The sequence below is a fragment of the Rhipicephalus microplus genome, chromosome 4, assembly GCF_043290135.1.
Source record: "Rhipicephalus microplus isolate Deutch F79 chromosome 4, USDA_Rmic, whole genome shotgun sequence".
Taxonomy (NCBI): Eukaryota; Metazoa; Arthropoda; class Arachnida; order Ixodida; family Ixodidae; genus Rhipicephalus; species Rhipicephalus microplus.
In genome coordinates, this window is record NC_134703.1 from 122,438,693 (window position 1) to 122,451,381 (window position 12,689).

Below are 12,689 nucleotides of genomic sequence, written 5' to 3' on the forward strand. Positions count from 1 at the left end.
GAGGTGGAAATGCTGTAGGCCCGTGTGCTCAAATTTGGGTGCCCGTTACAGAACCACAGGTGGTTGAAATTTGCGGAGCCCTCAACTACGGCATCTCTCATAATCATATGGTGGTTTTGAGGCATTAAATCCCACATATTATTTCTTAGTTTTATTTCCTAAACGTTAAGTCAGTAACTCGGAGAATGCTGAATAAAAGGTGCCTTTAGATTTAATTTATACTTAGATTTTTTCTTTAGCCTTCAGCTAACAATGATCGAAGCAGCACTATGCAAAGCGTATTCAAGTGTGTACAGGAAAAACACATCTCTTGGGTTGTCCGTGCTTGCAGATGCACATACGCAGATCTGCCAAACTATGGTTATACGCTGTCTTTCCGACGATCCAGCAAATTAATAATTACTTACGTAGGAGGAGCTAACGACACCTGCCAAAAGTTTACGTAAAAAAACGGTTAGCCTCACTTTGAACATTTTTTTAGCTTGCTCTCAAGTCCGTAAGTACGTCTAGGATGTTCACCCGTTAGACTTCTGATTATGTGCATGAAGCCCGGCAGGCACAAGTAGTGGTTGGTGAAAACACTCTTGCTTGCGTGCATAATGAAAAGGTTCATAAGGCAATCTCAAGCAATAGCGACACAGGCGTTCGGAGTCCAGCTGACAAAGTCAGACCTAAGTAATCTCGTTTGCGACCGTCCGAGTGTGTAGCAGTATGAAGGCTCGAAGGGACTCTAATACGGCATGCGAGTGTCTTGCCTGATTACGAGTATAGCCGTGTTGTTCATTTTTTACAGCGTTACTTACACATACATGAGTGTTGTAAAGAAACACAGACAGTGCGGCACTCTGCTTTCACCATACCTTGACCTTAATGGTGATTAAAGGATGCTAAAGTGGTCCTTCATTGTATCATGTCTGACTGTCCTACCATCTAGGCTACAACAGCTCGAAAAAAAAAATAGTGAGACATCAGAGTGCGTAGATCACACGCTGTTCGCGTTTCTTCCTATTGCCCCTGCGCAACTTATCTAGCCCAGCTTGCCCAGAAAATCGCAGCTTCAATGGATAGATTAAATTAGCACAACCAACTAATGGTTTCTTGAACGCTGATCAGAATTACTCAAGCAAGCAAGCATACTCATTCAGCTTTAGTCGATGACAATAGCTTTACCGCATTATGCCCTTTAGAGATTAGTGATCGAAGTATCTATGTACAAGCTATGGCTAAGTGAAAACTATATATATATATATATATATATATATATATATATATATATATATATATATATATATATATATATATATATATATATCCGGTCTATTAGGGAAGCTTTAAACCCCATCGGCGCCCAGCCTGCAAGGCGCTGTCCGGTAGATGTTCCAGGGAGCAGTTGGGTCTCAACGAAAGCTTCGCCAGACAAGCCTTTTGTTGAACGGGCTCGAACAACGGGGGAACGGCGCCACTGTGGCGGGTCTCATTAGGTGAACCTCTTGACTCGGCTTTTGTCATCTACGCGAGACCATCTCAACACACCAACAGTCCGGAAGCGTGGGAACGCGTCGAAAAAGCCGTTCACCGAGATGGAGCATTTGGACTGCCTGAAGCTGAAAGCAGCATGGACCGCTGCTGACGTTCGGGTTAGCGGACATCTCCTCGGAGGAGGTCAACTTTTCCTCTCCGGACTCTACCTCCTCGTCCTGCGTTGCCGTCAAGGAGTGGGCCGGGTGCGTCTCTGTGTGGTGCGTTCCTGTTACAATTGGACCGTTTCGCCCAGCCGAGTGGTGCAATTTCTGCACCCTTTCTGGTGGGTGGACCACAAAAACTTCGTCTCCTGCTTTGTGGCAAGAGTGATCACCGCCTCCTTCGGATGGCGGGCTATAAAAGCGGAAGCATTTTTTTTGTAAATAGTGCTGAATTTTGAGTTGAATCATGTGTGCGGGATCTTCTGAATCCCTGTACAGTTCCTATCTTTCTTCTATAATGTAAATAAATATTCGTTCGATCTTACGAACGCGTCTCCTCACTGGCGAAGATCGGCTATGCGGACAACGGTGGGGAGTCAGCTACCTTAAAGAAAATCCGCCGTACCTGCCATCGACCTCCTTCGAGCCCTTAACAACTGGTAGTAGCGGTGGGATGCCGTCATCAACTTCTTTACCTTTACAATATATATATATATATATATATATATATATATATATATATATATATATATATATATATATATATATATATATATATATAGATATATATATAAAGTGTGTGTGTTTGTGTGATAGAACCAGGTTGATATATGGCGTGATTTATGCTAAAAAACAAACAAGGTAGCAATTGAGTACTACGCCTGCTTCGAATGTAAAGACGTCGACATAGCATAGACCACGCAAATGTCAAATGTCACACTTTATATCGACGTGGCAACTTACCCGACTCACACGCGTCAAAAACGCCTTGCTGAAAGTGTTTCATCGTCCTAAACGACAAGATTGAGAAGGAAATCAGCCATATCAAGAGAAACCCGATGAACTGAGTTAGCGAACACATCTAACCTCGCTTGTGCTTGCTTAATTAATTGGCGTGTTCATAATACTGATGCTATTAGTTATTCTTTATGCACTTTTTCGTCCTTCTGTCGCAGTGCCTGGGGGTCCACCAACTCATGTTTCCGTCCAGACGTTGGGACCGCAATCTCTTAAGGTTACTTGGAAGGTAAGCCTTACGAAAGCATCTGGCCTTCATAATTGCTTGCTTTGGGATGAATGCATGATAGAACGAGTGTTTTCATTACCCATTTTTCATTTATCTGGACGAATACAAACATCTAGAATTTGTATGAATGCAATCATCAAGAATTTCCACCAAGTTGGAATGCCCCAAAGTTTACCTAGCACAATAAATACGTGCGATATAACTTGTGCACGCTCACAGAAATTTCTCCTAAAATTTTCGTGCGTTTTTATTTTTCGCAATGGTGAACTCAAGCGTATATTTTACATTTAATCACTGAATACATGGGCCTTTCATCCAGCTTTCTTCATCTAGTTGTAGGAATATTTTATCAATTTTATCCAAAAATACGCTAATAATATTATAACTAAACCTTTAGTTCAGGGCATAACTATTTTCACAGTTCTTAACTATTCTATTTGTTAAAACAATAGTGTTTTTCTAGCACAATGATGTCAGAAATGGCCCTTCGCTTACTAAGAGCAAGCGAAAACGTTTTCTTGAAGTGTGCTGAGAAGTGGCTTGTAACCTCCAGCCCAAGAATGGGTGCTCGTTTCCAAAATTTCCGAAGCACTTAAGATAAATAAATACGACAGTACTAATAACCATGTTAATAAGAATAATGTGGGAGGCTTTACGCTCAAAAACGTTGATATAGTTATGGCAGATGCGGTATTGGATGAGTCCAATAAATTCTAGCACCAGCAATTCTTTAGGGTGCGCCTAAATCTAAGCACGTGGGCCTCGCATATCGCCTGTATCGAAATGTAGCCGCCGCTGCTGGCATTCGATCTTGCAACTTTCGCGTGAGCAGCTGAGCAGCATAGCCGCTTGAATAAATGCGGCACTGTCACTATAGTGATGTGAAATATTTTTTTCGGGATAGCAACGCCTGCATGAAATACCTCCTACTACTGCGTTTCACATATAGTCAGTGGCTTTCTGAACGTCGTCCAGTGCACAGAACAATCACAGTGGCGTCTCTCTACGAGTAGTGATAATGTCGAGAAAATCGTGCTAGTGGCGACAGCGTTAGAAACAGTGAACAATGAGAATGGTGTCTGCAGCCACCCGTGCCCGAACTTCGTCACGGCAGCATCCGGGGCTACTACGTGGGCTACAAGCTGCACAATTCGAGCGACCTGCACCTCTACAAGACGGTCGAGAGCGGAGGAGAGGGGGACGAGGCACCGGGAGAGTGCGTGCTCAACAACCTGCGCAAGTTCACCAAGTACAGCGTGTTGGTGCAGGCGTACAATGCCGTGGGCGCCGGACCGCGTTCAGACGAGGTCGTCGTCTATACCGCGGAAGACGGTGAGCGCAGTTATGTGACGCATGAAGTGCACGTGGCGAATAATGGGGTGATCTTTAAATAAGGACACCAAAATTGAGAAGTTGCAAACTGGCAGTTTTACTAAGACGCACGAAGAGGGCACGTGCTGAGCAAGGAGTTTGAGAAATGTTGCACTCAAGAGTCCTCACAGTGTTCCGAAAGAAGTTTGGGTACTTTATAATGTGTTCGTTTTTTCGCGCATCAAAAATAGCAACCTATTTCAGATACCTCACCTAAAAAGCTCATCGTTTTCCTGCCTATTTCAGATCTGATCATTTAGCGGACTTCTGCTACTTAAAACGTATCAATTTAGCCGCCTACAACTTTGAGATCTCATGGCCATTTCGTTAGCTGGATATGAAACAAAATTCGTATGGAGTTTGGGACGAGTGCAAAGGATAAACCATAACGTGAAATTCGTGGTACGCATGTCATGAATGGCATGATTTATACATGTCATGGTCTGTATGCTATCGGGGGCATTTTGTTAACGCCAATCTACCAGAATTAGTAAGGCATGGCATGAGTGTATGAAGGACATAAATAGCAGTTAATCCATTTTATACTCAAAAATAAACGTTTCATTAGCATGCAAGATTATACATCCATGTGTGCATCACAAACATGCGAAAGTTAACGACGTGTCACGGAATGAATGCCTTGATTTGCCTCCAAAACAAACAATGTTGCGTATGCAGTTTCTTAATGGCTTCTTTGCAGTACATCTACTTGGGCACTGCATGGGGCCTGTCGGATTTCATATTGTTTATTTTATGTTTCGCTGGCTTTTATTCTTATAAAGAAAACAGGCAGGCAAACTTCAGCGCAAATAATTACTTGAGGCTCTCTATAAACTCATAATTGACAAGTTGGCGATTTCACCAATATTTGAAAAGTTCAATTGTAAGCAATGAAGAACAAAACATGGTTGATCCCTCGGTCTTGGGAATCGGTATAACACGAAAGTAAAACGTCTTCTTACAGAAGTAGTTTAGTGATAACAGTACGTTGGTATAAGATAGCTAATACAATATCTGTTGGTGGTTGAAAGCTAAATTTAAGAACAGTTTCTTTTTCGTAAATTCATCCACATCGTCACGCACGCAAAATAATGTATTAAAAAATGTTATAGTGCCTAGAATATATTCTAGGCACTATAGACATGTGTAGTAAGGAGGCGAGAAAAAGACGTGAGGATGAGTAGGAGGGATGTTATGATGAGGTAACTAGAAAGGAGGAAAAGAGATTGTAAAGAATAGCGCAGTCATGCATGTCGTGAGGCAAGCAAAGTCGCGTAAAGCATAGCCGTGTAAAGAAGTGGGGAAAAGAAGTGAGGGTGAGGACGATGGACAGGATAAAGGGAGAAAGTAAAGCACAGCATAGTCATGCGCGGCGTAACATAGGCAAGACAGTGCGCATAGCTATTTTTAACAAGGAAGTATGAAAAGGAAGGACGAAGGAGGATGGAAAGAGGCATGGGATAGGATAAAAATCAGCGTAGTCATGTATGGCGTAGGCAGATACAATCATGTATACAGCATAACTGTATATAACAAGGAGCGTAGAAGGGAAAGCGATGTTCACGAAGAGTGATCGGAGGGTGAGAAGGATCAAAAGGAGAAATGGCGAGCCTGAGTCATTGCTTTGTCATTCTCATGTTGGCGAGCTTCGCTGAAAGAATGCACATTCTTCAGTGACGCTCAGTAAAGGAAAGCTTATTTAACCAGTGCACGCACACATTAGGTAGACATACTCTTAACACTTCAAAATTGAGTCAGTATAATATACACGAATGCTAGACGCAAACCTAAAAAGACTTCAATAGTATAATGTGCTCTGCTACAAAACTGTAAAAAGAAAATATATTACCCTTCAAAGAACTAAATAGTGACAGGAAAAGAAATAAAAAAGATGGGAGAAGTGATCAGCGGCTGCGTTCGTCCTGTCTACTTCTACACTGGTGTCTCGAACCAACTGTAGTTCGAGGTCGCAAAACTAGCCTCTCAACACACGCTCCTTGAGTTCGTCACCAAAGGACAAATGAATTACTGTACCGAACTTTCGACAGCTTTCACGCTGAGTTCAACTGCCTACAATTTTGTAATTGCTGTATTTTATTTATTTTTAGTTTCAATTTTTCGTTTCAATCTTCTAAGCTCGGACGTCCTTCCCATGTCTAAAAATTTAACTGTAAAAATTGCTTCGTTCTAAGTGTGTGGCTCGTCAATCTTGCGTCAGCCCTTGTTTAACACGTACTTCATATTCGTTGCCTTCTTCTCGCTATACGCTGTCTCGCATCTCCTGATCTCGTGCAACGTTTCGCGAGCTCCTACACTGCTGCGGTGGTCCGTTTAACGGGGTCGGTAGGCGACGGGAGCGCTGAGGCCGACATACCATGAATTCCTGCACACCACTGGCATCTCTGCGTCACTACCGGGTTGCTCAGCTGCATTCGCGGTATGTTTTCCGTGCTTACGTATTGTGCCGCACGAAGGCTGCGGTGACGCCTCGGTCGCGAGCTGCAACAACCACTCGCGAAATAAAGGGAGAGAATAAAGCCGAGCTACTCAAGGCACAGAGATGCGAGCTTCGTAACATTTCCCTGGCTTAGCTCAAGAGTCATAATGTCGCTTTTTCATGATTACTTGCAAGTTTCGAAACAAAGGGCAAACAAAACAGTGTCTGTATATTTTATTGCTGTTTTCTTATTTCAATCACCATATAAACAAAAGTATGTTCTATAAAATAAGGGGACAAGAATAGCGGACGGGTCCAGTTTAGTCGCTTAGCCAATACTGACCCAAAAATGTCAAGGTGAGAATTGTGACATGTCAAAACGTCAGAAAAGTCAGTTTCACCACAAGGGTGGAGCAATGAGTGCGATAGCGAAAAATCAGAATGTCTCTCTATGACCTCGAAACTTTTAGCATGCCTCTGAAGCACAAAGGAAGGTGCTCGAAAAAACACGCGCAGGTGTGCACAGAACAAAAGTGAACTAAACACTGTCGCTTTTTATGGCTTTATCTTTGAGCAGTACGCAGCATTTTTGGACTATGCAGGACCCGAAGCTTCTATAAACTTCTGTTTTATTTTAAATCGCGGTGCATGTAGTGTACTTTCTGCGTCTCCTTCCACGCGGTGGCATCTGACGCAAGGTGTGCCCTACTACCTTGGTTTTAGCGGCGAAGCGCCTTAAAGTCAAGGCTTTTCCGTTGGCGGCGTTGGCATTTGCCGTAGCCGTGGTGACGATGGCGCTGATGACGATGAACATGATGACGATGATGATGACGGTCAACGACTGGCTTATGCACTATATGACTTCTCGATATGCTCTAAGATGCTTTTCGTATGACAGGAAACAAGCAACAACAACGAGGGAAATGCGCCCAGTCCTCGTTTTTACCAACCTCAGGTTAGATCCCATACTGCAAAACTGTAATAAGGTAAACAAAACGGAAGTCACAACTCAACGCAACATAGCCGTTTTTAATCTAATAAGCATTGTTTATAACTGTACACCGATTTGTCAATCATTTAGATATGTGAAATGTCATATGTTAATTGCGGTAACACCGAACAGTCCCACTGATTTGCCCACTTATCATGGACTTCGTAGATATTTTTTTCCATATCATGACGAGTGAGCACAGGAAGGAGCCACTTATTTGTGCGCTTCTTAAGGGCAGTTTCTAAATATAGAAAATGTAGAAGTGTTGCATAATAGAAAACACACTCAAACGCCTCCAGGATCTGCGTACCGCCTGTGGTATGTGGTCCATATAAATAGCTAGCCGTTATTACGCTGGAGCACTGGAGCATGCATGGCGTGTGACCGGGTTTTCTAAGGCGGCGCGGCGAGTGGTCGCTGGTTCAAATCAAGCGTCAGGTGCTTCGGAATTATATATATATATATATATATATATATATATATATATATATATATATATATATATATATATATATAAAATAAGGGAAAGAAGTGTATACCTAAGGGCTCGTTTTTCCGTGTTTTTAACACAATAATAATGAGATATAACAGACAGTAATGCCAAGGAATGTACAGGGGAAGTTATTAACATTAATGGAATGTAAATAAGAAGAAAGAAAAGAGGATGAAAAAATTACCAACTGTAAGCAGGATATATATATTGTAGAGAAGCCGCCGAACATTGAAGTGGGTCAAACTCTCAAGTGTTCTCTAGTGGGTCTACCCAAAAAAGGACGCCGCTCGCGCTGGGAGTCCGTGCTTTGCCTGTGGTTACGCTGGTCACGTAGCCCGTTATTGCCATCGTGTACAGCCGGCTCGAATTTCTTCGCCTAGTGCTGGCCACCTCAGCCGTCCCTATCACGACGAACCACCGTCTATGCCACCGCCGTCTCGCCCAGGTCCATCTCCTCGAAGGTCGCCGTCTCCACGACGTCGTTCCCTGTCCCCCATGAGGCCAAGTTCGGCTACTCATGAGCGGGAAAACTAGTCGTCGCAGTCCCCGAGGCAAGGACTGCGATGCTATTGCGATGTGAAAGCCCTCAGAGCCGCCCATCTAATGTCATCGACGTGCTTGTGGACGGTGTTCATGCGTCTGCTCTTATTGACACTGGAGCTGCAGTATCCGTTATGGACCAAAACTTTTGCCGTTTGCTTCGAAAAGTAACGACGCCGATTTCTGGGTTGTCCCTTCGTACTGCCGGTTCGCATCGTATTCATCCTTCAGCAGTGTGCACAGCTCGCGTTGTCGTTCAGGACGTTCTGTATGTCGGCCAATTCATCATCATTCCTGCATGCTCTCATGACGTCCTCCTGGGGTGGGATTTTCTTTCCCGCACCGACGCCGTCATCCATTGTGCCAATGCCGAAATTGAACTCTCACCCTTCTCGTATTTGACGCCGGAAGACAGTCCCTCAAAACTGAGTAAGATTCTCGTGAAAGACGACACCTTAGTGCCTCCAAGCTCGGCGATGGGTGTACCTGTCTACTGCGCTGGACTCTCCGACACAATTGCGCTCGTTTCGCCATCCGACCGTGCTTGCCGAAGGAAAGGGTTGCTAGTACCTTTCGCGACCGTGCAAATCACCCAGAGCAACGCCGCTATTTTTGTGACCAACCCATCCCCGTACACTGTTACCTTGGTTCGAGGGGAATGTCTCGGCAGAGTGGAACCAGTGGATAACGCACAAGTTCTGGACGTACCTGATGACTCGCATTGTCCCAGTTCGTGTACCGTAAGCGCTGTTTCCACTTATGATTCATCATCTCCTGATGTATTTGGCCCCTACATTGATGACAATCTTACGTCGGTACAGCGTTCCCAGCTTCTGGACCTGCTGCGAGAATATCATTCTTCTTTCAATGTCGGCCGAAGTTCTCTCGGTCGCGTGTCCGCTGTTACACATCGTATCGACACTGGTGCCCATCCGCCATTACGGCAACGTCCCTACCGCGTGTCGCCTGCTGAACGTCGGGAAATTAACGAGCAGGTTGATTATATGCTCAGACGCGACGTTATTCGGCCCTCGGACAGTCCCTGGGCGTCTCCTGTTGTTCTTGTCGCGAAGAAAGATGGTTCTGTGCGGTTCTGTGTGGACTACAGACGGCTCAATAGGATCACGCGCAAGGATGTTTACCCACTGCCGCGCATCGATGACGCAATTGACAGCCTTCACGGAGCCGAATTTTTTTCTTCTCTCGATCTGCGCTCGGGGTACTGGCAAGTACCCATGGCTGATGACGCTCGACCGAAGACTGCGTTCATCACACCCGACGGCTTGTACGAATTCAACGTCATGCCGTTTGGTCTATGTAATGCTCCTGCGACCTTTGAGCGCATGATGGACACCGTTCTGCGCAACTTGAAATGGCACACGTGCTTGTGTTACCTCGATGACGTTGTTGTGTTCGCCCCAGATTTCTCCACGCATCTCCAACGTCTGAAAGAAGTTTTCGCACGTGTGAGCAATGCCTGCTTGCAACTAAATCTGCAGAAGTGCCGCTTTGCAGCACGGCAACTCACCATCCTAGGGTACGTCGTGTCTAAGGATGGCATCCTTCCTGACCCAGCCAAGCTTCGGGCCGTGGCTGAATTCCCCAAACCTGCGTCCGTCAAATAACTGCGTAGTTTCGTTGGCCTGTGCTCATACTTCCGACGCTTCATACGAAACTTTGCTACGATTATATCACCGCTGACGAAGCTCCTTGGAAGTAACGGGCCCCTCAATTCGTGGTCGTCTGAGTGCGACGACGCGTTCGCGAAGCTCCGCCATTTGCTGACGTCTCCTCCCATTCTACGCCACTACGACCCTACGGCCCTGACGGAGGTGCACACAGACGCCAGTGGTGTAGGCCTCGGCGCTGTCCTGGCGCAGCGCAAACCCGGATTCCCTGAATATGTCGTAGCATATGCAAGCCGTACGCTCACGAGAGCCGAGACAAACTACACCGTCACGGAGAAAGAGTGCCTGGCGATCGTGTGGGCCCTTACAAAGTTTCGACCTTTTTGTATGGTCGCCCATTCGATGTCGTCACCGACCATTATGCACTATGCTGGCTTTCATCATTGAAGGATCCCTCAGGCCGTCTCGCCCGTTGGGCTCTTCGCTTACAAGACTACGACATCCGCGTGCTTTACCGCAACGGACGCCAGCATGCTGACGCTGACGCCCTCTCGCGCTCCCCTCTGCCTGAAGGTGATGTGCTCTGCTCAGTATCCTCGACTGCAGTTTCTGCCATTGATGTTGACATCATCGCTACCGAACAGCGAAAAGATAATTCGATCGGCCCGCTCATCGACTTGCTCACTGATCCGTCCGCAACGCCATCCACGCGTGCCTTGCGTCGTCAAGCTCGCCATTTCGCCATCCGTGACGGCCTTCTACACCGACGCAATTACGACGCCGATGGCCGGCAGTGGTTACTCGTGATACCCCGCAGTCTGCGGTCAGAGATCTGTGAATCCTTCCACTCTGATCCTCAATGCGCGCACTCTGGGGTATTCAAAACCTACCGTCGCATTCGACAACGCTACTTCTGGCGCGGGATGTACCGCTACGTGCAGCAGTTCGTTCGCTCCTGCCTCGCTTGCCAACGCCGCAAACCGTCAGCACACATGTCGCCAGCCAGTCTGCAACCGTTACCTTGCCCTGAGCGTCCGTTTGGGTGCATAGGTATCGATTTGTATGGACCACTCCCTCTGACGTCGGCTGGTAACCGCTGGGCCATCGTCGCCGTAGATCATTTAACGCGATACGCCGAAACCGCCGCTATCCCTGCGGCTACTGCGCGTGATGTTGCATCCTTCCTACTGCACCGATTTATACTGCGCCATGGTCCACCTCAGGAGCTTCTCAGCGATCGAGGCCGTGTCTTCTTGTCAGAAGTCGTCGAAGCCATTCTCATGGAGTGCCATTCTGTCCACCGCAAAACAACTGCTTACCACCCGCAGACGAATGGCCTGACCGAACGCTTTAACCGCACCCTCGGCGACATGCTTTCGATGTACGTCGCCGCCAACCATACGAATTGGGATACTATACTGCCCTTCGTCACCTACGCCTACAACACCGCCCCTCAGAGCACGACCAGTTTTTCACCTTTCTTCTTGCTGTACGGAAGGCACCCGTCACACACCATCGACACTATACTCCCGTACACGCCGGATCCATCTGAGTGTGCACCTATTTCCGAGACAGCCAGGCTTGCTGAAGAGTGTCGCGAGCTGGCCAAGACATTTACGACGCATGAGCAAGAGCAGCAGAAGAGTATTCGTGATGGCTCCGTCACTTCTGAACCCACGTTCCTTCCTGGTTCCCTTGTATGGCTCTCAATCCCGACCGCTGTAGCTGGCCTTTCTTCCAAACTACTCCCGAAATATGAAGGTCCCTACCGTGTGATCGAGCGCACATCTCCGGTCAACTATCTTATCGAGCCAATTGAACAATCTTCGGACATGCGCCGCCGCGGGCGCGACATAGTCAACGTGGAGCGCCTGAAGGCTTACTATGACCCACTCGTAGTGACAAGCTGCTAGGTCGCCAGGCGGCTCCCTCTTCGACCCCGGGGTGATTGTAGAGAAGCCGCCGAACACTGAAGTGGGTCAAACTCTCAAGTGTTCTCTAGTGGGTCTACCCAAAAAAGGACGCCGCTCGCGCTGGGAGTCCGTGCTTGGCCGTTACTGTCGCCATTGTCTATACTCGCTGTGTGCCTGCTAATAAACGCCATAACAATATATATCTATATATATATATATATATATATATATATATATATATATATATATATATATATATATATATATATATATATATATATATATATATATATATATATATGCATGCTCATTATGACTTGCAACAGGGGAGTGCGCGGCCTCAAGACTTTAAATGTTGTCCATTGCTTCAACTTTTTTATTTACGCACACAAATATTACTTTCTCATTTGGGATCATATCTGAAGGAGAGAAACACGTTTAGTAATGGAAACAAGGGCAAGTGGAGGTCAGGTCTGATTTTTGAACTCTTGAGGTCACGTTCTCTTGCGGTGCAAGTCATATTCAGCGCGGGTGTACATATTTGGGACATGACGGCGACGGCAAAAAAGCAGCGAGAGCGTCTGTATTATTCCTATCACCGTAAAAA

At 46.1% G+C, this 12,689-nt stretch overlaps 1 protein-coding gene across 1 annotated transcript in view; it reads left to right on the top strand.

The window, feature by feature from the left end:
* Positions 1 to 12,689, top strand: part of LOC119172851 (cell adhesion molecule Dscam1-like) — a 284,967-nt gene that overhangs the window by 213,891 nt on the left and 58,387 nt on the right. Inside the window, exons 18-19 of the mRNA XM_075893168.1 lie at positions 2,639 to 2,709; positions 3,795 to 4,041. Coding sequence (XP_075749283.1) covers positions 2,639 to 2,709; positions 3,795 to 4,041 — 318 coding nt within the window. The remainder of the gene's footprint in view (positions 1 to 2,638; positions 2,710 to 3,794; positions 4,042 to 12,689) is intronic.